Below are 25,262 nucleotides of genomic sequence, written 5' to 3' on the forward strand. Positions count from 1 at the left end.
CATACGGACATTGGAATGCTGAGGCCACAAGTCAAAGAACACCTGCATCCACCAGAAGGTGGAAAAGACAAGGAACAGATTCTCTCTGTTCAAGGACTTACAACACCTTGGTTTTGAAGCTATGGCCTCTAGAATTGTAAATTTTCTGTTGTTTTAAGCTACCAAATTTGCAGTAATTTGTTGTGAAATCCCTAGGAAACTAACACCCCACATCAAACCCAAAATTATCCAGATTGTTTAGGAAAAAACTAATATGTGTTTATTTTTAACTGATCTAATTTTTTAATGTAAGTAAGTAATATTATTGATAAGCATATGGCAGAAATTGTGAAGGTGGTACATAAATTGAAGTTTGGGAGACAATATCACTGTCTAAACAAGAGATAGTTACATGAAGCAGCTTACAATTGGAAAACAAGTAATAAACAGAGCCACATGAGTGACTGATACAGATAAATTGGTACTCCAGGAGCTCAGGACGCTAGAGATTAGTGAGAGTTGGGGTTATCAGTGAAAGTTTCATGGAAGAGATGAAAATGGAATTTGGGCCCTACAGAAAGTGTGGGATTTGGTAAATTAAACAGGCTGATTGAAGCACATTTCAAGCAGAAATAAAGGCATCACTGAAAACCACTGAAAAATATATGACCCAATTAGATAATATTATATAAATATTGTTAATTTTCTCAAATGTATTAGTGTTGATGTAATTATATAGGAGAATGTCATTATTTGTAAATGATGCATGCTGAATTATTTAGGCTTGAAGTTTCTTGATGTTACTTTCAAAGAAAGAAATGAGAAAAAGAGAGAGAGGGAGAGAAACACAGAGAGGCTGAGAAAGAGAGAGAATATATGCAACTATGTGAGAATATTAACTATATTAAGAGAGAATGTTATGTGAGAATGTTAACTATATTAAGTTGGAAGGGGAAGATATGTATGATACCACATGAACCTTAGATCTGTTCATACACTTTGTCCTAGAAATCCTACTTCTGGGAAATAATCAGAAACTTTCAACAAAGGGCAAATGACAAGCAGGTGCTTATTCATTATATGGCACACTGATGTATGAATTCAATTGAAAGCAAGTTGTGTGTACTGAGCAAGACACCCACCCGCCAATCCAACCTTATGACATAAACAAATCATGATTAAGCAAACTAGGAGGCTTCTGTTGACTAGGATGCTGCCAGAATTGCACAGCTATAGAACACATGCTCTGGGCCTGGAACATGGTTAGTATTCTTTGGTCAAGTACCACAAATACTCTAACTTCACTAAAAGCAAGATATCTTGGAAATGGCAAGAAATAAAAAAATGCTGAGATTATCTACTATCCAGAATTTTCTTTTTTTTTTTTAATTTTATTTTATTTTTAAACCTCAAAAACTGTATTAGTTTTGCCAAACATCAAAACGAATCCGCCACAGGTATACATGTGCTCCCCATCCTGAACCCCCATTGCATCAGTTTCAAAGTGACCTCAAATTCTGGAACCTTAGTATACTTAATGCATGGAAAAATATTTTTGGAATTGTGCTTAGGTGTACTGAGATTTCAAAATAAGGGAGCTATGTATGCTTGATAATATTTCATTGACTATAATATTTTTATTATGAGTTTAATAATTTTTGTCTAACACTTATACTCAGCTTCCTGTTAGTAATTACTATGACAAAGCACCAGCAGCCAGCAAATGTTTTGTAACAATTAGCAACTTTTGATTTGCTGCTGCTGCTGCTAAGTCGCTTCAGTTGCATCCGACTCTGTGCGACCCCAAAGGCAGCAGGCCACCAGGCTCCCCCGTCCCTGGGATTCTCCAGGCAAGAACACTGGAATGGGTTGCCATTTCTTTCTTCAATGCATGAAAGTGAAAAGTGAAAGTGAAGTTGCTCTGTCGTGCCTGACTCTTAGCAACCCCATGGACTGCAGCTTTCCAGGCTCCTCCGTCCATGGGATTTTCCAGGCAAGAGTACTGGAGTGGAGTGCCATTGCCTTCTCCTTTGATTTGCTAATAGTTTCTAAATGGCAACAGCTACAAGTAAGGCAAATAGGACACTATATTGGGTTTGTGTGTGTGTGCTCAGTTGTGTCTGACTCTTTGCAACCCAGGGACTGTAGCCCACCAGGCTCCTCTGTCTATGGAATTTTCCAGCCAACAATGCTGGAGCAGGTTGCCATTTCCTACTCCCGGGAATCTTCCGAACCCAGGATCAAACCCACGTCTCTTGCATCTCTTGCTTTGGCAGGCAGATTCTTTACCACTAGCTCCACCTGGGAACTCAGGAATATTGAGTTTAATGTCATTAAAATAGTACAAGGAAGTCTCATCCATATGCACCATATAACAAATTCAATTGTACACCAAAAACAAAGCATTTAATGTAAAAAACCATTTTTTTCCTAAAATATGACTTCTAAATGTCAGCCAGATAATTTATCTGGTGACTTAATTAAAGAAACAGATCAGTTCTGGCTACACAAAACTGTATACTCAATTTTATAGGAAATTTAAGGGATTTTCAAGGATAATTCGACTGTATTTGGTTTTTACTTATGCAATGACTTTAGAACTCAACCCTGAGCAAAATGGAACTTCCACATCTAACACAGAATGTTTAGCTGTAAAAACCATATAATCTGTTTTGAATCATTGGTCTGGGAGTGCCCAAGGTCACAACTTTCTTATTTGTAAAATAGGAACATTAAGAATACCTATCTGTGATGATTACATGTCAACATGGCTGGACCAGGTGTCCAGATATTTGGTCAAACATTATTCTGAATGCTTCCGTGAAGTTTTTTTTTTTTTTTTTTTTTTCGGGGAAGGGTGAGATTAAGGCAGGAGAAAAGGCGACAACAGAGAATGAAATGGTTGGATGGCATCACCGACTCAATGGACATGAGTTTGAGCAAGCTCCAGGAATTGGTAATGGACAGGAAGGCCTGGCGTGCTGCAGACCATGGGGTCGCAGAGTTGGACACGACTGAGGGACTGCACTGAACTGAGATTAATATTAAAATCACTGAACTTTGAACAAAACAGATTACCCTCCGTAGTGTTGTTTGGCCTCATCCAATCACTTGAAGGCTTTAATAAATAATGATCTCCTCCAAGGGAGAACAAATTTTTTTAGCAGTCCGCCTTTGAACTAGAACTATAATATAACTCTTCTATGGCTCTCCAGCTTGCCAGTCTACCCCATCATAATTTGGATTCACTAGAATTCCATAATCATGTTAACCAATTCCTTAAAGTCTTTCTCTCTCAGGGGCATGGATGAAAGGAAACCCTTCTACACTGTTTTTAGGAGTATAAATAGATGCAGTCACTATAGAAAACAGTATGGAGGTTCCTCAAAAAACTAAAACTACAGTTGCCATCAGTCAGTTCAGTCGCTCAGTCATGTCCGACTCTTTGCAACCCCATGAACGGCAGCACGCCAGGCCTGTCCGTCCATCACCAACTCCTAGAGTTTACCCAAACTCATGTTCATTGAGTCAGTGATTCCATTCAACCATCTCATCCTCTGTCTCCCCCTTCTCCCCCTGCCCTCAATCTTTCCCAGCATCAAGGTCTTTTCAAATGAGTCAGCTCTTCGCATCGGGTGGCCAAAGTATTTGAGTTTCAGCTTCAACATCAGTCCTTAAAATGGGCACACAGGACTAATCTCTTTAAGGGTGGACTGGTTGGACCTCCTTGCTGTCCAAGGGTCTCTCAAGAGTCTTCTCCAACACCACAGTTCAAAAGCATCAATTGTTCTGGGCTCAGCTTTCTTTATAGTCCAACTCTCACATCCATACATGACTACTCAAAAAACCTTTGTTAACAAAGTAATGTCTGCTTTTTAATATGCTGTCTAAGTTGCTCATATCTTTCCTTCCAAGGAGTAAGCGTGTTTTAATTTCATGGCTGCAGTCACCATCTGCAGTGATTTTGGAGCCCAGAAAAATAAAGTCAGATACTGTTTCCCCATCTATTTCCCATGAAGTGATGGGACCAGATGCCATGATTTTAGTTTTCTGAATGTTGAGCTTTAAGCCAACTTTTTCACTCTCCTCTTTCACTTTCATCAAGAGGCTCTTTAGTTCCTCTTCACTTTCTGCCATAAGGGTGTTGTAATCTGCATATCTGAGGTTATTGATATTTCTCCCATCAATCTTGATACCAGCTTGTGCTTCTTCCAGCTCAGCGTTTCTCATGATGTACTCTGCATATAAGTTAAATAAGCAGAGTGACAATATACAGTCTTGATGTACTCCTTTTCCTATTTGGAACGAGTCTGTTGTTCCATGTCCAGTTCTAACTGTTGCTTCCTGACCTGTATACAGGTTTATCAAGAGGCAGATCAGGTGGTCTGGTATTCCCATCACTTTCAGAATTTTCCACAGTTTATTATGATCCACACAGTCAAAGGTTTTGGCATAGTCAATAAAGCAGAAATAGATGTTTTAATGGAAATCTCTTGCTTTTTCCATGATCCAGCAGATGTTGGCAATATGATCTCTGGTTCCTCTGCCTTTTCAAAATCCAGCTTGAAAAACTGGAAGTTCAAAGTTCACATATTGCTGAAGCCTGGCTTGGAGAATTTTTAGCATTACTTCACTAGCATGTGAGATGAGTTCAATTGTGTGGTAGTTTGAGCGTTCTTTGGCATTGCCTTTCTTTGGGATTGGAATGAAAACTGACCTTTTCCAGTCCTGTGGCCACTGCTGAGTTTTCCAAATTTGCTGGCATATTTTGTCCCTCACTTTCACAGCATCATCTTTGGGGATTTGAAATAGCTCAACTGGAATTCCATCACCTCCACTACCTTTGTCCATAATGATGCTTCCTAGGCCCACTTGACTACACATTCCAGGATGTCTGACCCTAGGTGAGTGATCACACTATCGTGATTGTCTGGGTCGTGAAGATCTTTTTTGTACAGTTCTTCTGTGTGTTCTTGACACGTCTGCTTAATATCTTCTGTTTCTGTTAGGTCCATACCATTTCTGTGCTTTATTGAGCCCATCTTTGCATGAAATGTTCCCTTGGTATTGACAAAGTCATTTCCTAGGTAGGTTGATAAGAAGTCCAGGGGTCCCCAAGGAGAGAGGGGTCTGGAATTCTCAAGGAGGAAGAAAGGACAGACTTTTTTCCCCCCACTACATTCCTTAGTCTTAATCACATAATTTTTTTTTCCATTTCTGTGTCAATGGACATTTGGATTACTTCTTTTTGTTTTAATATAAATTTATTTATTTTAATTGGAGGCTAATTACTTTACAATATTGTATTGGTTTTGCCATACATCAACATGAATCCACCACGGATGTACACATAATCCCCATCCTGAACCCCCCCTCCCACCTCCCTCCCCATTCCATCCCTCTGGGTCATCCCAGTGCACCAGCCCCAAGCATCCTGTATCATGCATCAAACCTGGACTGGCAATTGATTTCACATATGATATTATACATGTTTCAATGCCATTCTCCCAAATCATCCTGCCCTCTCCCTCTCCCACACAGTCCAAAAGACTGTTCTATACATCTGTGTCTCTTTTGCTGTCTCACTTACAGGGTTATCATTACCATCTTTCTAAATTCTATATATATGCATTAGTATACTGTATTGGTGTTTTTCTTTCTGCTTACTTCACTCTGTATAATAGGCTCCAGTTTCATCCACCTCATTAGAACTGATTCAAATGTATTCTTTTTAATGGCTGAGTAATACTCCATTGTGTATATGTGCCACAGCTTTCTTATCCATTCATCTGCTGATGGGCATCTAGGTTGCTTCCATGTCCTGGCTATTATAAACAGTGCTGCGATGAACATTGGGATACATGCGTCTCTTTCAATTCTGGTTTCCTTGGTGTGTATGCCCAGCACTGGGATTGTTGGGTCATATGGCAGTTCTATTTCCAGTTTTTAAAGGAATCTCCACAATGTTCTCTATAGTGGCTGTACTAGTTTACATTCCCACCAACAGTGTAAGAGGGTTCCCTTTTCTCCACACCCTCTCCAGCATTTATTGCTTATAGATTTTTGGATAGCTGCCATTCTTACTGGCCTGAAATGATATCTCATTGTGGTTTTGATTTGAATTTCTCTGATAATGAGTGATGTTGAGCATCTTTTCATGTGTTTATTAGCCATCTGTATATCTTCTTTGGAGAAATGTCTGTTTAGTTCTTTGGCCCATTTTTGATTGGGTCATTTATTTTTCTGGAATTGAGCTGGATGAGCTGCTTGTATATTTTTGAGATTAATTCTTTGTCAGTTGCCTCATTTGCTTTTATTTTCTCCCATTCTGAAGGCTGTCTTTTCACCTTGCTTATAGTTTCCTTTGTTGTGCAGAAGCTTTTAATTTTAACTAGGTGCCATTTGTTTATTTCTGCTTTTATTTCCAATATTCTGGGAGGTGGGTCATAGAGGATCCTGCTGTGGTTTATGTTGGAGAGTGTTTTGCCTATGTTCTCCTCTAGGAGTTTTATAGTTTCTGGTCTTACATTTAGATCTTTAATCCATTTTGAATTTGTTTTTGTGTATGGTGTTAGAAAGTGTTCTGGTTTCATTCTTTTACAAGTGGTTGTTCAGTTTTCCCAGAACTACTTGCTAAAGAGATTGTCTTTTCTCCATTGTATATTCTTGCCTCCTTTATCAAAGATAAGATTTCCATAGGTGCATGGACTTAGCTCTGGGCTTTCTATTTTGTTCCATTGACCTATATTTCTGTCTTTGTGTCAGTATTATACCGTCTTGATGACTGTGGCTTGTAGCAGGTTGATTCCTCCAGTTCCATTCTTCTTTCTCAAAACTGCTTTGGTTATTCGAGGTTTTTTGTATTTCCATACAAATTGTGAAATTATTTGTTCTAGCTCTGTGAAAATACCGTTGGCAGCTTGATAGAGATTGCATTGAATCTATTGATTGCTTTGGGTAGTATACTCATTTTCACTATATTGATTCTTCCGATCCATGAACATGGTATATTTCTCCATCTATTAATGTCCTCCTTGATTTCTTTCAGCAGTGTTTTATAGTTTTCTATATATAGGTCTTTTGTGTCTTTCAGTTCAGTTCAGTTCAGTCACTCAGTCGTGTCCGACTCTTTGCGACCCCATGAATTGCAGCACGCCAGGCCTCCCTGTCCATCACCAACTCCCGGAGTTCACTCAAACTCACATCCATCAAGTCGGTGATGCCATCCAGCCATCTCATCCTCTGTCGTCCCCTTCTCCTCCTGCCCCCAATCCCTCCCAGCATCAGAGTCTTTTCCAGTGAGTCAACTCTTCGCATGAGGTGGCCAAAGTACTGGAGTTTCAGCTTTAGCATCATTCCTTCCAAAGAAATCCCAGGGCTGATCTCCTTCAGAATGGACTGCCTGGATCTCCTTGCAGTTCAAGGGACTCTCAAGAGTCTTCTACAACACCACAGTTCAAAAGCATCAATTCTTCCGCACTCAGCTTTCTTCACAGTCCAACTCTCACATCCATACATGACCACTGGAAAAACCATAGCCTTGACCAGACGGACCTTTGTTGGCAAAGTAATGTCTCTGCTTTTCAATATGCTATCTAGGTTGGTCATAACTTTCCTTCCAAGGAGTAAGTGTCTTTTAATTTTATGGATGCAATCACCATCTGCAGTGATTTTGGAACCCAAAAAAGTAAAGCCTGACACTCTTTCCACTGTTTCCCTATCTATTTGCCATGAAGTGATGGGACCAGATGCCATGGTCTTTGTTTTCTGAATGTTGAGCTTTAAGCCAACTTTTTCATTCTCCTCTTTCACTTTCATCTAGAGGCTTTTTAGTTCCTCTTCACTTTCTGCCATAAGTGTGGTGTCATATGCATATTTGAGGTTATTGATATTTCTCCTGGGAATCTTGATTCCAGCTTGTGCTTCTTCCAGCCCAGTGTTTCTCATGATGTACTCTGCATAAAAGTTAAATAAGCAGGGTGACAATATACAGCCTTGATGTACTCCTTTTCCTATTTGGAACCAGTCTTTTGTTCCATGTCCAGTTCTAACTGTTGCTTCCTGACCTGCATATAGGTTTCTCAAGAGGCAGGTCATATTCCTAATTATTTTATTCTGTTAGTTGCAATGGCGAATGGAATTGTTTCCTTTGGGAATATATTCACCTAAAGAAAATGTTTTTATCTTTAAGTCTGAAACTGATGATTACACAACAAAGGGTTCAGTTTGCACTCTGTACTAAGGATTATATAGGGATGTATCCAGCTTGAGGACAGTTTCTCCTTCCTGAAAACCTTCCGGCTAATCCTGTTATCTTGAAATGTGGATTGTGGGGATGGGTCTAGTAAGATCTTTGCAACCTGTGGACATTCTTTTGATTCATTGTAATAACTAATTGGAATATATAACTCCATTGCTAAAGACTAGCAGGGGGCACTCTCCATCTCTTTTCTGATGTCTGTGTCATAAGCTTTCTCTATCTCTTTTATACTTTAATAAAACTTGATTACACAAAAGCTCTGAGTAATCAAGCCTCACCTCTGGCCCCAGATTGAATTCTTCTCCTCCAGAGGCCAATAATCCCAGCATCTTTCATGTTTCAGCAACAACCTTTCAGTATGTCTAATTTTCTTAAAGAGATCTCTAGTCATTTTTAATTCTATTGGTTCCCTATATTTCTTTGCATTGATCACTGAGGAAAGCTGCCTTTTCTCTCCTTTCTATTCTTTGGAACTCTGGATTCAGATGGGTATATCTTTCCTTTTCTCCTTTGCTTTTCACTTCTCTTCTTTTCACTGGTATTTGTAAGGCCTCCCCAGACAGCCTTTTTTTTTTTTTTTTAACCTTTCTTTTTCTTGGGGATAGTTTTGATCCCTGGCTCCTGTACAATGTCAAAAACCTCTGTCCATAGTTCATCAGGCACTCTGTCTATCTGATCTAATCCCTTAAATCTATTTCTCACTTCCACTGTATAATCATAAGAGATTTGATTTAGGTCATACCTGAATGGTCTAGTGATTTTCCCCACTTTCTTCAATTTAAGTCTGAATTTGGCAATAAGGAGTTCATGATCTGAGCCACAGTCAGCTCCTGGTCTTGTTTTTGCTGACTTTATAGAGCTTCTTCATCTTTGGCTGCCTAGAATATAAGCCATATGGTCCTGTAATCCCACTCCTAGGCATACATCTGAGACATAGAGAACAGACTTGTGGTTGCTAATGGGGGTAGGGGAGGGGAGGGGTGGGGAGGGATGGATTAGGAGTTTGGGATTAGCAGATGCAAAATATTATATATATATATATATATATATATATATATATATATATAAAATGGATAAACAGCAAAGTCTTATTGTATAGCCCAGGAAACACTATTCAATATCCTGTGATAAACTATAATGGAAAATAATATGGAATACTATATATATATATATATATATATACACATATGTATAACTAAATCATTTTTTTGTACAGTAGAAATTAACACAACATTGTAAATCAACTATACTTCAATAAAATAAATTTTTACAAACTCTTTCCCTATAGATTCCTTAAAAATCTAGGAACAAATCTATAGTATTACCCAGCAATCCCACTACTGTGGAATATACCCCAAGACAACCACAATTCTAAGACACGTGTACCCCAATGTTCACTGCAGCACTATTTACAATAGCTAGAACATGGAAGCATCCTAGATGTCCATTGACAGATGAATGGATAAAGAATATGTGGTACATATATACAATGGACTATTACTCAGCCACAAAAAGAACGAATTTGAGTCAGTTCCAGCGAGGTAGATGAACCTAGAGCCTTTTATACAGAATGAAGTAAGTCAGAAAGAGGAAAACAAATATTGTATATTAATACATATATACAGAGTCTATAAAAATGGTATTGATGAACCTGTTTGCAGGGAAGGAATGGAGACATAGATGTAGAGAATGGAATTGACACAGTAAGGGAGGGAGCAAATGGGATGAATGGAGAAAGCAGCATCAACATATATGTACTAGCATGTGTAAAATAGATAGCAGTGAGAAGCTGCTATATAACACAGGAAGCCCAGTCTGGTGCTCTGTGATGACCTAGAGTGGTGGGGTGAGGAGAGGGGAGGGAGGTTCAAGAGGGAGTGAATATATGGATAATTACAGCTGATTTGCATTGTGGTGTGGCAGAAACCAACACAACACTCTAAAGCGATTTTCCTCCAACTGGAAAATAAATAAATAAAAAAGTACACACAAAAATTACTTCTCTATAGATAGGTAGAAAAAGATATGTATATTTGGATAGCTATATAGATAGAGATGTAATTTTATTTTAGGTGTAAAGATATACATATATATATATTATTTGTATCTACAGACATATGGAGTAGATAGATACAGATAGATACAAATTTTATGTATATTTGTAGATACAAGGATAGAGAGAAATTGAAAAATATATATTCTGGTGTTTCTGTCTATCTGTAGAATACTAACACACTATCCAAAAGAGTTACTGTGAAGATAAAATAAGACATTGAATTTAGTCTTCCGAGTGCTTGAAATATGGAACAGTGCTAGATTTCTGTTTTCTACCAAGTGTCTAATCTTGTCCATATAGCCTTGATCCTAAAGGATATACTTCTTTTATGCCAGATTTACTCCCTATTTGAACCAGAAACCTAGGCATCCAAGTATTTTCTGGAAACCTCCCTTCTTTCACTCCTCTCAGTCCCCAACATGTTGTTAGAAAGAAAAATGAGCTTCAGCTTTATGATTACCATGTACTGAACACTATTATGGCTCAATATGAATATTCACTTTCTTGATAACCGACCTGTTTGAACATATGCATTGAGCCACCTTCTGAATTAAGTTGGACCTCCCAGTTGTTTATGAGTTGATCCATATCTGGAAAAGAACCAAGGGAAAGACAATTTAAAAATAAAATCTAACCCACTGTATGGATACAGTATGCCACTAACCCTTGGTTACACATGATTGTATTCTAGAAATATAATTTTTCAGGACTTACTAGATACTAAGAAGTCAGAATTTCGACAACATTCTAATTTGCATATTCTGCTCACCAAGATAGCCCTGACTGGTCCCCAGCAGTATTAGCTGCCTCTTTCCCTCACGTCCTCTATGCACATGAATTTGTTTCTTTCAACGTGTCCAACTAGCACTACCTTCATAGGAATATCCTTATAGCTACATAGTTTCCTGAATCCTCCCCTTTCTGGCCTAATTCTCCCTCCATACAGGAGAGTTCCACCCTCCTGTATGGATATTTACTCTAATAAACTTGCTTACACATCAATGCCAAATCTCTCTAAAGAAGCATTTTATCTTTCTACTTCGCTTAAACATACAAGCCAAGAGTGGTTAATATAAGCAATTTTCTATTTCTCTCTTAGATAATTTTTCCTTTTTTAAAAAATCAAAGTATAGTTGATCTAAAATGTCATATTAGTTGCAGGTGTACAGCACAGTGATTCAGATATATATTCAACTAAAAAAAAAAAATTCACAACCTAAAAGTTGAGTTATATATTATTTGGCAGGACTTTTTAGGACTTCAAGCCTAGCAGGCAGCATCTCGAGTAAACCCTGAGAGAAGTGCTCTGAGGAAGTAAGGGGGGTAGATAGGATATATAGGAGTTTTGCAACACAGGGCAGGTAATCAGAATATCAAAAGATTACTGTTAAAGAAAACCAGAAATCCCAAGTTAAAGAAATGATTGTGATGTTGTAGAGTAGCTGAATGAAGCCACCAAGTGTTTCCTTTTTCCTCTTAATGAAAGTAAACACTAGGTGGCTTCATTCAGCTGCCCTATACTATCATAATCATTTCAATCACTAGTACCTACCAGCACCTCACCAACCAGATTTCCTTTCATTTAGCTACATTCTAATCTCACTAGCGGAGAAGGCAATGGCACCCCACTCCAGTACTTTTGCCTAGAAAATCCCATGGACGGAGGAGCCTGGTAGGCTGCAGTCCATGGGGTCGCTAGAGTTGGACACGACTGAGCAACTTCACTTTCACTTTTAACTTTCATGCATTGGAGAAGGAAATGGCAATCCACTCCAGTGTTCTTGCCTGGAGAATCCCAGGGACGGGGAAGCCTGGTGGGCTACCGTCTATGGGGTTGCACAGAGTCGGACACGACTGAAGTGACTTAGCAGCAGCAGCAATCTCACTAGAGGTGAAAATATAGGGCAAGAAAGATGAAGTCATAGCTTGCTTTTGACTTAAATGGTCAGATTTCAGATCACACTAAGTTTCACCAAGTCGGTTACAATTAGTTTCATTTATGACCTGGTTGCATTTCAAAAGATAGTCTATAAAACAGTTAATTGTTTTGGATGTCAACTACATTTACTCACAGAAATGTTCATTTTACGGGTCACAATAGCTGTTTAAGACCTAATGTAGTTAAATGAACAGTCAGCTAGGATACAAATTATAATACAGAAACACAAAAGTGTAAAAGATAAACTTATAAATAATTCCTTTGTTTATTGACTGTTAGGAATTAAAGAAAATAGTCTTAATTAGATAATTAGATAGGCAATAATACACAATGAATCTTCTACTGAGATTATGAGGAACATTTCTGGGTCATTATCAAAGAGTTTGGAGAATTCTGACACTCTAAAATATCTCCAATTTTCTCTCAAAACACATTTTCTTTTCTTTGATCCATATATATGAGTAGAGCTGTTCATGTATACATTCATCACTTACAAAATATTTATGCATAACTACTATGTGTCAGAGGTTATTCTGGGCTTCCCTGATGGCTCAGATAGTAAAGAATCTACCTGCAATGCAGAAGACACAGGCTCAATCCCTGGGTCAGGAAGATCCCCTGGAGAAGGGAACGGCTACTCACGCCAGTATTCTTGTCTGGAGAATTCTGTGGATAGAGAAGTCTGGCAGGCTACAGTCCATGGGGTCACAAAGAGTGGGATACAACTGAGGGACTAACACTTTCAGAGTTTATACTAGGCACCTTGTTATCAGTTTTAGATCTGGGTCAACCAGACATGGAGAGTCAGCAAGTATAGCAGAGAGCACTGAACTAGGAGCTAGATGCCCAGGAATTACATCCTATAATCTTTGTCAAGGCATTTTTCTTTCTAAGCCTCAACTTTCCCATGTAAAATTAAAAGATTTTAAATTGTTCTCTGCTGAGCCCTAAGGCTTCTATGAAGCCTCTTTAGGGGTAGGGGTTAGGGTTAATGGAGAAAGAAATCTAGTAATGAATAAGTACTTCAGAAGTCAGATGCAGAAAACTCAACTCTAATTTCCATTAAATTGCAAATTTTTTGAAAGCAGAGATTTTCACCTTTGATGTTTTCTTCAGTAATGTATTTAAAAGGCTTAGAGTAGTGTTTGGCACATGGTAGTCTTCAATACATTTATAAAAGTTTTTGATGAGTGACAGAAAAGGAGAATGAAGTGTGTCTTCTCATTATAAGAATTGGACAAAAGTGGAAAAGAATAAAAGAAAATTAAAGAGGTTAAAGTATAAGAGATGTTTGAGGTGTAATTAACTGTGAAGTATAAGGGGTCAGAGAGGGCAGCCATTTCTGATTTTAAGAAGGAGGGGAAAAGGAGGTGCAATTGTAGAAAAAGAATGTCTGGTCAGATAATTTTCATACTGCACAGGCGGGCCATAATGAAAGCCAGGAGAGCTTGTTTGGTTGCTGCCAGAAAAATCTGTAGGAGAGAGGGGAGATAATTTGGTACTTCCTCTCCATTCATCCAGGACTTTCCTGGTGGCGCAGACAGTAAAGCGTCTGACTACAATGCAGGAGACCCGGGTTTAATCCCTGGGTCGGGAAGATCTCCTGGAGAAGGAAATGGCAACCCACTCCAGTATTTTTGCCTGGAAAATCCCATGGACGGAGAAGCCTGGTAGGCTACAGTCCATGGGGTCACAAAGAGTTGGACACAACCGAGCAACTTCACTTTCATTCTCTCCATTCATCCATCCCTCGACTAAGGTTTGTTAATTCTAGCCAAGAGAATTTCAAGAGGCCTCTCTTATCTGCTCTTCCTCAATTCCTATGGATTATGAAACAACAGGGTTGAGGAAGCAAAGTGACTTTGATAAGCTATTTAACACCTGTGAACCTCACTTCCTTTACCTGACAAGAGGTAGGGGAAATGTCACATCTATAGGGTTAATGTGAGGATTCAATGGATTAGTACAGGTAAACACACTTAAAATAGCTCTTAGCATATAAAAAAGTTCTCAATATAATTAGCTATTGTTATCATCACTACCATTATTATTATTAAGGATAAGAATCTTTCTCTCTAGACCAGAAGAATATCTCCTAGGCATCAGACAAGTTGTTTATACTCAGTGTGCTTACAAACCTTCTCCACCTCCTATATTTACAATCTAAATTGTTTACCACTACTATCAATCCATTCTGTGTCAGTGATTGACGGTCACCTTTGACTCTTCTCTCTACATTTCCAGCCAACTGTTTATCAGATGCACTAAACTATACTGCAGAAATATGTCTTAAACCCAACTTATCATCTCCAAGTCACTTCCCATTCTTGTCCATACATCATATTGCCTAGGTTAATATCCTGGTTCTGCAACTTTATAACATTAAGACTTCAGGCAATTTTTTCCATCACCGTTTGTCAGTTTCCTCAACTATAAAATAAGGATAAAAATAGTACCAGCTCATAGGATTTATCAATTTAATATGTGTTCAAAAGTTTAAAACAGTTCCTGGCACAAAGGCATTGTCTGTTTCCCTTACCATAAAGTGAGCCCCACAATAGATACTTCATCTTGTTCTTCTCTTTTAGCAGAGTACTTCCTCTATACAGTGTGCTAACGTCCAGTGAATGGTCATGGGAATAAGAAAGGTTATTTAATGGCAATAATACTATAATGCAAAGATGGGCTCAATAAAGGACAGAAATGGTAGAGACCTAACAGAAGCAGAAGATATTAAGAGGTGGCAAGAACACAGAAGAATTGTACAAAAAAGATGTTCACCACCCAAATAATCATGACGGTGTGATCACTCACCTAAAGCCAGATATCCTGGAATGTGAAGTCAAGTGGGCCTTAGGAAGGATCACTACAAACAAAGGTAGTGGAGGTGATGGAATTCCAGTTGAGCTGTTTCAAATCCTGAAAGATGATGCTGTGAAAGTGCTGCACTCAATATGCCAGCAAATTTGGAAAACTCAGCAGTGGCCACAGGACTGGAAAAGGTCAGTTTTCATTCCAATCCCAAAGAAAGGCGATGCCAAAGAATGCTCAAACTACCACACAATTGCACTCATCTCACACTCTGGTGAAATAATGCTCAAAATTCTCCAAGCCAGGCTTCAGCAATATGTGAACTGTGAACTTCCAGATGTTCAAACTGGTTTTGAAAAGGCAGAGGAACCAGAGATCAAATTGCCAACATCTGCTGGATCACTGAAAAAGCAAGAGAGTTCCAGAAAAACATCTATTTCTGCTTTATTGACTATGCCAAAGCCTTTGACTGTGTGGATCACAATAAACTGTGGAAAATTCTGAAAGAGATGGGAATACCAGACCACCTGACCTGCCTCTTGAAAAACCTGTATGCAGGTCAGGAAGCAACAGTTAGAACTGGACATGGAACAACAGACTGGTTCCAAATAGGAAACCGAGTACATCAAGGCTGTATATTGTCACTCTGCTTATTTAACTTAAATGCAGAGTACATCATGAGAAAGGCTGAGTTGGAGGACACACAAGCTGGAATCAAGAATGCCGGGAGAAATATCAGTAACCTCAGATATGCAGATGACACGACCCTTATAGCAGAAAGTGAAGAAGAACTAAAGAACTTCTTGATGAAAGTGAAAGGAGAGTGAAAAAGTTGGCTTAAAGCTCAACATTCAGAAAATGAAGATCATGGCATCCGATCGCATCACTTCATGGAAAATAGATGGGGAAACAGGGGAAACAGTGTCTGACTTTATTTGGGGGGCTCCAAAATCACTACAGATGGTGATTGCAGCCATGAAATTAAAAGACGCTTACTCCTTGGAAGGAAAGTTATGACCAACCTAGATAACATATTCAAAAGCAGAGATATTACTTTGCCAACAAAGGTTCGTCTAGTCAAGGCTATGGTTTTTGCAGTGGTCATGTATGGATATGAGAGTTGGACTGTGAAGAAGGCTGAGCGCCGAAGAATTGATGCTTCTGAACTGTGGTGTTGGAGAAGACTCTTGAGAGTCCCTTGGGCTGCAAGGAGATCCAACCAGTCCACTCTAAAGGAAATCAGTCCTGGGTGTTCATTGGTAGAACTGATGTTGAAGCTGAAACTCCAGTACTTTGGCCACCTGATGTGAAGAGTTGACTCATTTGAAAAGACCCTGATGCTGGGAAAGATTGAGGTTAGGAGGAGAAGGGGATGATAGAGGATGAGATGGTTCGATGGCATGACCAACTCGATGGACATGGATTTGGGTGGACTCCGGGAGTTGGTGATGGACAGGGAGTCCTGGCGTCCTGTGGTTCATGGGGTCACAAAAAGTTGGACATGACTGAGCGACTGAACTGACCTGAAATGAATGGCAATCATCAAGGAGTCTAAAAAAAATTATTTTTGTCCCATCTATATCACAAATATTTTAGTCAAATGGCACAAAGGGTATAGCTGATAGTTAGGAATGTCTCAGCCATTTCTGGTTAGTGTCCTCTCACTCAAAGAACAGCCAATTGGAATAGCCACTAGAAAACCCTGGGCAACATTCTAAATGTTGGTAAGAGTGAGTAAACGGAAAGCTATTAGGAAGGTATATATGCTTCTCTCAAAAAAAAAAAAAAAAAAAAAAAAAAAAAAAAAAAAAAAAAGTTTTCTTTAATATATAGCCAGACCAAATCTAAAACAGAAGGAAATTAGGGTTTACAGAACAGTCTTAAAGAAAACTCAGGTTTTTTTCAAGGGCTTTATAAACTTTTTGCTTTTCTCTAGAGTTGGTGCCACCCTTCAAAGTGTCTGTGACTAAGACACTGCTTAGAAATTGTTTAAGAATTGGTCAGGAAATACCCAAAGGGGGGTTGGTATTGAGATGTTATTGAGATGTGAACAATATGGGCAGGAGGGCTTCAGAAATGCAAATTACCTACTTAAGATAATAACCATTATTCTGCTTGAATTGGCTCTTCAAACCTTTTTGTCTAGAAGCTAGACTTTCTTGGATTTCCCTGGCAGCCCTGTGGTTAAGACTCAGTGCTTCCATTACATGGGTGTTGGAGGGTGGGGGGAGAGTAGGGGTACCTGTTCCATCCCTGATCCCCTTAAGGGGGAACTAAGATCCTGAATGCTGAGTGGCATGACCAAAAAAAAAAAAAAGATAAAGAAAGAAACATTCTAAAAGCTGGATTTTCTGGTTCTTCTCTTTTTAAAAAATTTATTTATTTATATTTATTTATTGGAGGCTAATTACTTTACAATATTTTATTGGTTTTGTCATACATTGACATAAATCAGCCACGGGTGTACATGTGTTCCCCATCCTGAACCCCCCTCCCACCTCCCTCCCCATCCCATCCCTCTGGATTCTTCTCTTAAGGAAGGGAATACTGGAGGAAAAAAAGGAGAAAGGGAGGAAGATTGAGTCCCATCCATAGCAGGTCAATGTCTCATATATACAAACCATCACAAACCATGCTTCCGGGAGTATGACCATAGAAATTTCATAAGATTATACTACTTTTGTCATGTTCCAAGTTTATTTTGCTACCCACTGTATTCCACAGTGATCTGCTTGTTTTATGAACATAAACAGTGCCTTCAAAGGACAGGAGCAGGTATTGTTGTTCATTGTTCAGTCACTAAGTTGTGTCCGACTCTTTGCAACCCCATGGACTGCAGCACATCAGGCTTCCCTTTCCTTTACTATCTCCTGAAGTTTGCTCAAATTCATGTCCATTGAGTCAGAGATGCTAACTAACCATCTCATCCTCTAACCATCTCATCCTCTGCCACTCTCTTCTTTTGCCTTCAATCTTTCTTAGCATCAGGAGCAGGTAACTGACAAGTAAAAACACACCCCACTCTTTGGCCAGAATTGAGGAGGAAAAAGTGTCTAGGGATGAAGTAAGAAGTTAAATCTTTAAGGAGGGAAGCAAAGCAGAGCCACTAGAGTCTACAACTACAAAAGAAAGCAAAGAATTGGGGATCTTGATACTGACCTATGAAGTTACTTTGTATCTTAACAAGATAGAGCATTTTGCAATACAAATAATAATCCCTCATGTGCATCTATATAACTTTACAGTAGGGAAATAGAGAGCTTTCATGTATCATTCCCATTTCACAGGAAATTAATTTGGAGGCCCAAGGTCATAGAGTTTAAACTTGATGGAGTCAGAACCAGAACTCTTATTCTCTAACTCAAATTACAGTACTTATAGTACTCCCTCACTACTTTCTAATACCCCAAATCTGGTGAGTATCTTCTTTCTAAAAAAGTTTCTGCTAAAAGCAAAACAACTCTAAGGACAACAAATCAATCATTTCAGAAGATCTTGAGCAGATACCACTCACTTTCAGCCTCTGACATATAAGAAATTCTGGAACTGCTTGAAAAATGAAAAATCAATGTTTTATTTATTTATTTTTTGCCCATTATACATACTTATTTATTATCTTGAAATATGCATTAACAGAAAAATTAGTTCATTAAATTAAAGAATATGGGGTCAAGTTCTTTTTTTTTTTTTTTTAGATTTCTCTTCCTGCCTGGCCTTATCTCCTAATTATTATTATTATTTTTAATTTTATTTTATTTTTAAATTTTACATAATTGTATTAGTTTTGCCAAATATCAAAATGAATCCACCACAGGTATACATGTGTTCCCCATCCTGAACCCTCCTCCCTCCTCCCTCCCCATTCCATCCCTCTGGGTCGTCCCAGTGCACCAGCCCCAAGCATCCAGTATCGTGCATCGAACCTGGACTGGCAACTCGTTTCATACATGATATTTTACATGTTTCAATGCCATTCTCCCAAATCTTCCCACCCTCTCCCTCTCCCACAGAGTCCATAAGACTGTTCTATATATCAGTGTCTCTTTTGCTGTCTCGTACACAGGGTTATTGTTACCATCTTTCTAAATTCCATATATATGCGTTAGTATACTGTATTGGTGTTTTTCTTTCTGGCTTACTTCACTCTGTATAATAGGCTCCAGTTTCATCCACCTCATTAGAACTGATTCAAATGTATTCTTTTTAATGGCTGAGTAATACTCCATTGTGTATATGTACCACTGCTTTCTTTTCCATTCATCTGCTGATGGACATCTAGGTTGCTTCCATGTCCTGGCTATTATAAACAGTGCTGTGATGAACATTGGGGTACACGTGTCTCTTTCCCTTCTGGTTTCCTCAGTGTGTATGCCCAGCAGTGGGATTGCTGGATCATAAGGCAGTTCTATTTCCAGTTTTTAAAGGAATCTACACACTGTTCTCCATAGTGGCTGTACTAGTTTGCATTCCCACCAACAGTGTAAGAGGGTTCCCTTTTCTCCACACCCTCTCCAGCATTTATTACTTGTAGACTTTTGGATCACAGCCATTCTGACTGGCGTGAAATGGTACCTCATAGTGGTTTTGATTTGCATTTTCTGATAATGAGTGATGTTGAGCATCTTTTCATGTGTTTGTTAGCCATCTGTATGTCTTCTTTGGAGAAATGTCTATTTAGTTCTTTGGCCCATTTTTTGATTGGGTCATTTATTTTTCTGGAGTTGAGCTGTAGGAGTTGCTTGTATATTCTCGAGATTAGTTGTTTGTCAGTTGCTTCATTTGCTATTATCTTCTCCCATTCTGAAGGCTGTCTTTTCACCTTGCATATAGCTTCCTTTGATGTGCAGAAGCTTTTAAGTTTAATTAGGTCCCATTTGTCTATTTTTGCTTTTATTTCCAATATTCTGGGAGGTGGGTCATAGAGGATCCTGCTGTGATGTATGTCAGAGAGTGTTTTGCCTATGTTCTCCTTTAGTGTTTTGAGATTATAGGTATTTTAAAAAGCATTTCTTATGTCTCTTATGTTAGAAAAAGGTAACTATAGGCCAACTAGATACACATATATTTTCAGACAGTTTAATTGTATATCTTCCAGGGGAATAGAAAGTTTTACAATAGTCCTCTGGGAATATCTTCAAGATTGAAGCTACTCTGAGCATGACATTAACAACAAAATGGTGATAAAAAAACAATAATTGCCAACAGTCACTGAGTACTTACTATGTGCTAGATACAGTGCTGCTAAAAGAACTGGTTTATTTAATCCTCATAATTCTAAGAGTGGGTACATTATTTCTCCATTTTTCAAATGAGGAAACTGAGACACAGAAAGATGAAGAAGCTTATCCCCAAATCTTCCAGCTAGTAATGGTAGAACTGAGATATGAATCTCAGCACTCTAGAGCTGTAATGCTCCTTGACCTGGGTGCCAGTGAGATCTCCCAGTCTCTACTTGAAGATTATATAATTGAGGGTAAATGGTTGCTAGAAAAAAAGATAGTTAATAAAAGGAAACTGAAAGATCCTCCACTTCTCTGATTTCTTCCAAAAAGGGTCATACCTATCACCATAGAAACCATTGGAAAACTCAAAATCAAAGAACCTCCTCTTGTGACATCTCAGCAGGTAGCTCACTATGATTTTTCTATTCAAGAGTCTCAACATACACAAAATCTAGAGGGTGTCTGAGATACATAGTCCATATTACAGGAACCACCACCAGAGAAGGTATTCAGAAGTGGCTCCAGCCTATAGCTTCTTTTCTCAGCTTTCCTGAATGTGACTAAAGAAGCTAGGGACAACTGAAATGCTAAAACACAAAACATGAATTTAAGAGGAAAGAACATATTACCATGAGGAAAGTGAAGGCTGCATATATAATGCAAAAAAATGATGTTCAATATTGTATCATTACTATAATAATCAGCTAAGCTTGAAAGAGTGAAGTACTGTGAGGTAATTAAAAGATAAGGTGATAAGAAACACAAGAAAGGAGTTGAGCAAGCCATTTGACTTTTCCAATACCTCACTTTTTTCATCTGCAAAATAGAGATGCATCAACTTAACCCTATCCCTCAAAGGGTTGTCATGAAGTTCATTGTGACAACACATATAAAAGTTCTTATAAGATGCAAATGCAAAATTTACATATAAGATTTTAAGAATACCTTTGTCAGAAAATCCAAAACAAAATTACACAAAAGTATGTTTCTCCGGTGGCTCAGATGGTAAAGAGTCTACCTGCAGTGGGGGAGACCCGGGTTCGACCCCTGGGTTGGGATGAATCCCTGGAGAAGGAAATAACAACCCACTCCAGTATTCTTGCCTGGAAAATCCCATGAACAGAGAAGCCTGGCAGGCTACAGTCCATGGGGTCACAAAGAGTCGGACACGACTGAGCAACTTCACTTATGTACAATATGTACAGTCACACTTTAAAGATCCAAGCCACTCACAATAACAATACCTAATTTTACGATTTTTGTATTCTCACGTGAGTTCATGTTCTAACAAAATCACCTGCAAGGTGTTCAGTGCTTTTGGCCACTTTCATTCCCCCCAGAGGCTGATATTAAGCTCCATTTTCTTTTTCACAGAAAACCCAAATATGCATGAAAGAAAAATCACTCTAGAATGTGCTAGAGATTAAGATTCTTGATTCTGCAAAGTTAAAGGGAATTATTACAAATGTTTAAAACTAGCAATGAAAGTGGATTTGAGGTTCAATGATCTCCAGAGTGGAGTTTTAGTTCTAGTTCAATTACCAAATTGTTGAATAACTCTGGACATGTCCCATCACTTAACATAGAAAGTGGAAATAACTCATTGTGAACCTCATAGGATCATTGCAAGGATCAAATGAAAGAGTAGATTTAAAAGGATTGTATAAATTAACCTCAGATTTCTCAAATTAGTCCCCTCATTCTCCTTCAAATAGGTAAATTTATTTTAAAAAATCTCACATGCAAGAAATTGATAGAACTTATGTTAAAAAGTGCTATAGTTAAAGAAGTCAGCATGAACGATGGGAAAATCTTTTACTTAGGAGCTGAAGACCTATGTTGTATTCCACTGTTATCTAGGAGTGTCATTTTGAGTAAATTACTTAGCCCTTTTCAGGTCTCCTCCAGTTATAACACTATGATATATGGCAGAGGACATAGATGAAAGTTTGACCTATAGTTTTCCAAGTTTCCGCTTAATCTGTTAAATTGATATCATTCAAATGCATACAAAAGTAAAGATGAATTCCATGTGCCTATTCCCACCTATTCTCAGCTTCACTGATTTTGAGTCATGGAAAATCTTGTTTCATCTGTATCCCCAACTCACTTCCCCACCTCAGTGGCTACTTTTAGGAAAATACCAGATATATCAATTCATTTCTACAGTATATCCAAAGGGACATATTTAATCTTCACAATCTCTGTGAGGTAAGTACTGCTGATTCCATTATGTACATGAAGAAATACAGACTCAGAGAAATTAATAATCCCAAGGTTACAGAGCTGGTAAATGACTTGGATTTGAATCTAGGGATGATGTCTGATACCAATGCTCTTTTCTTCCCTTAAAGTAATTGTGACTATCTTACACTTTGAAATAGTTTGATGATGTTGGAAATAATAATAATGGAGATGTTTTTATATGTTATCAGTATGCTCTACTATTGAACATTTGAAACGAGTATTAAATGATTCTTAGTGACTGTGATGTTAATCATCTGACAAAACCTTAAGTAATACAGAGCTCCAGCTTGGCACTGAAGATTTGGTTTAGAAAAAGGGATCTGCAAAATCATATAAAATCTCATGCAATCCACTTTATTAATTTATACTAATGTTTCATGCAACAGTCTCCTCCAACAAATGAAACATGGTGCCACTGCAGCAACCAAAACGAATATAAAACAACACAGTAGTCTTTGCCCATGCTTTTTACAAGTGCTTAAGGGCAGCCAATTTATCTTTTGAACGTCTTCTCCACTCAGTGTCTGAGCTACCTGACTCCTGAGCACCAAGGCAAGTAATCCTATAAGAGTCCTGAAGAAGTAAAGTGAAGTCGCTCAGTTATGTCCAACTCTTTGCAACCCTATGGATTGCAGCCTACCAGGCTCCTACATGCATGGGATTTTCCAGGCAAGAGTACTAGAATGGGTTGCCATTTCCTTCTCCAGGGGATCTTCCCAACCCAGGGATCGAAATCAGGTCTCCTGCATTGTAGGTAGACGCTTTACCATCTGAGCCACCAAGGAAGTCATAAGAGTCCTCAGTTCAGTTCAGTTCAGTTCAGTCGCTCAGTCGTGTTCGACTCTTTGCGACCCCATGAATCACAGCATGCCAGGCCTCCCTGTCCATCACCAATTCCCGGAGGTCACTCAGACTCACGTCCATCGAGTCAGTGATGCCATCCAGCCATCTCATCCTCTGTCGTCCCCTTCTCCTCCTGCCCCCAACCCCTCCCAGCATCAGAGTCTTTTCCAATGAGTCAACTCTTCGCATGAGGTGGCCAAAGTACTGGAGTTTCAGCTTCAGCATCATTCCTTCCAAAGAAATCCCAGGGCTGATCTCCTTCAGAATGGACTGGTTAGATCTCCTTGCAGTCCAAGGGACTCTCAAGAGTCTTCTCCAACACCACAGTTCAGAAGCATCAATTCTTCGGCGCTCAGCCTTCTTCACAGTCCAACTCTCACATCCATATATGACCACTGGAAAAACCATAGCCTTGACTAGATGGACCTTTGTTGGCAAAGTAATGTCTCTGCTTTTCAACGTGCTATCTAGGTCGGTCATAACTTTTCTTCCAAGGAGTAAGCGTCTTTTAATTTCATGGCTGCAGTCACCATCTGCAGTGATTTTGGAGCCCCAAAAAATACAGTCTGACATTGTTTCCACTGTTTCCCCATCTATTCCCCATGAAGTGATGGGACCAGATGCCATGATCTTCGTTTTCTGAATGTTAAGCTTTAAGCCAACGTTTTCACTCTCCTCTTTCACTTTCATCAAGAGGCTTTTTAGTTCCTCTTCACTTTCTGCCATAAGGGTGGTGTCATCTGCATATTTGAGGTTATTGATATTTCTCCCGGCAATCTTGATTCCAGCTTGTGCTTCTTCCAGCCCAGCATTTCTCATGATGTACTCTGCATATAAGTTAAATAAACAGGGTGAAAATATACAGCCTTTACTTATTCCTTTTCCTATTTGAAACCAGTCTGTTGCTCCATGTCGATTTCAAACTGTTGCTTCCTGATCTGCATACAAATTTCTCAGGAGGCAGGTCAGGTGGTCTGGTATTCCCATCTCATTCAGAATTTTCCACAGTTTATTGTGATCCACACAGTCAAAGGCTTTGGCATAGTCAATAAAGCAGAAATAGACGTTTTTCTGGAACTCTCTTGCTTTTTCAATAATCCATCGGATGTTGGCAATTTGGTCTCTGGTTTCTCTGCCTTTTCTAAAACCAGCTTGAACAACTGGAAGTTCATGGTTCACGTATTGCTGAAGCCTGGCTTGGAGAATTTTGAGCATTACATTACTAGTGTGTGAGATGAGTGCAATTGTGCAGTAGTTTGAGCATTATTTCGCATTGCTTTTCTTTGGGATTAGAATAAAAGCTGGCCTTTTCTAGTCCTGTGGCCACTGCTGAGTTTTCTCAATTTGCTGGCATATTGAGTGCAGCACTTTCACAGCATCATCTTTCAGGATTTGAAATAGCTCAACTGGAATTCCATCACCTCCACTAGCTTTGTTCGTAGTGATGCTTTCTAAGGCCAACTTGACTTCACATTCCAGGATGTCTGGCTCTAGGTCAGTGATCACACCATTGTGATTATCTGGGTCATGAAGATCTTTTTTGTACAGTTCTTCTGTGTATTCTTGCCACCTCTTTTTAATATCTTCTGCTTCTGTTAGGTCCATACCATTTCTGTCCTTTATCGAGCCCATCTTTGCATGAAATGCTCCCTTGGTATCTCTAATTTTCTTGAAGAGATCTCTAGTCTTTCCCGTTCTGTTGTTTTCCTCTATTTCTTTGCATTGATCGCTAAGGAAGGCTTTCTTATCTCTTCTTGCTATTCTTTGGAACTCTGCATTCAGATGCTTATATCTTTCCCTTTCTCCTTTGCTTTTCGCTTCTCTTCTTTTCACAGCTATTTGTAAGGCCTCCCCAGACAGCCTTTTTGCTTTTTTTGCATTTCTTTTCCATGGGGATGGTCTTGA

The 25,262-nt window shown here is 38.8% G+C and overlaps 1 protein-coding gene across 3 annotated transcripts in view; it reads right to left on the bottom strand.

Moving 5' to 3' along the window:
• KLF8 (Kruppel like factor 8) overlaps nt 1–25,262 on the bottom strand; it is a 334,415-nt gene that overhangs the window by 104,521 nt on the left and 204,632 nt on the right. For 2 of the 3 annotated variants that reach the window (XM_006068470.3, XM_006068472.3), the window contains exon 2: nt 10,812–10,885. The exons of the other annotated variant lie outside the window; for it this stretch is intronic. In XM_006068470.3, coding sequence (XP_006068532.1) covers nt 10,812–10,883 — 72 coding nt within the window. In that variant the 5' untranslated portion in view covers nt 10,884–10,885. The remainder of the gene's footprint in view (nt 1–10,811; nt 10,886–25,262) is intronic. 3 annotated transcript variants of the gene reach the window in all.

The sequence above is a fragment of the Bubalus bubalis genome, chromosome X (genome assembly GCF_019923935.1).
Source record: "Bubalus bubalis isolate 160015118507 breed Murrah chromosome X, NDDB_SH_1, whole genome shotgun sequence".
NCBI lineage: Eukaryota > Metazoa > Chordata > Mammalia > Artiodactyla > Bovidae > Bubalus > Bubalus bubalis.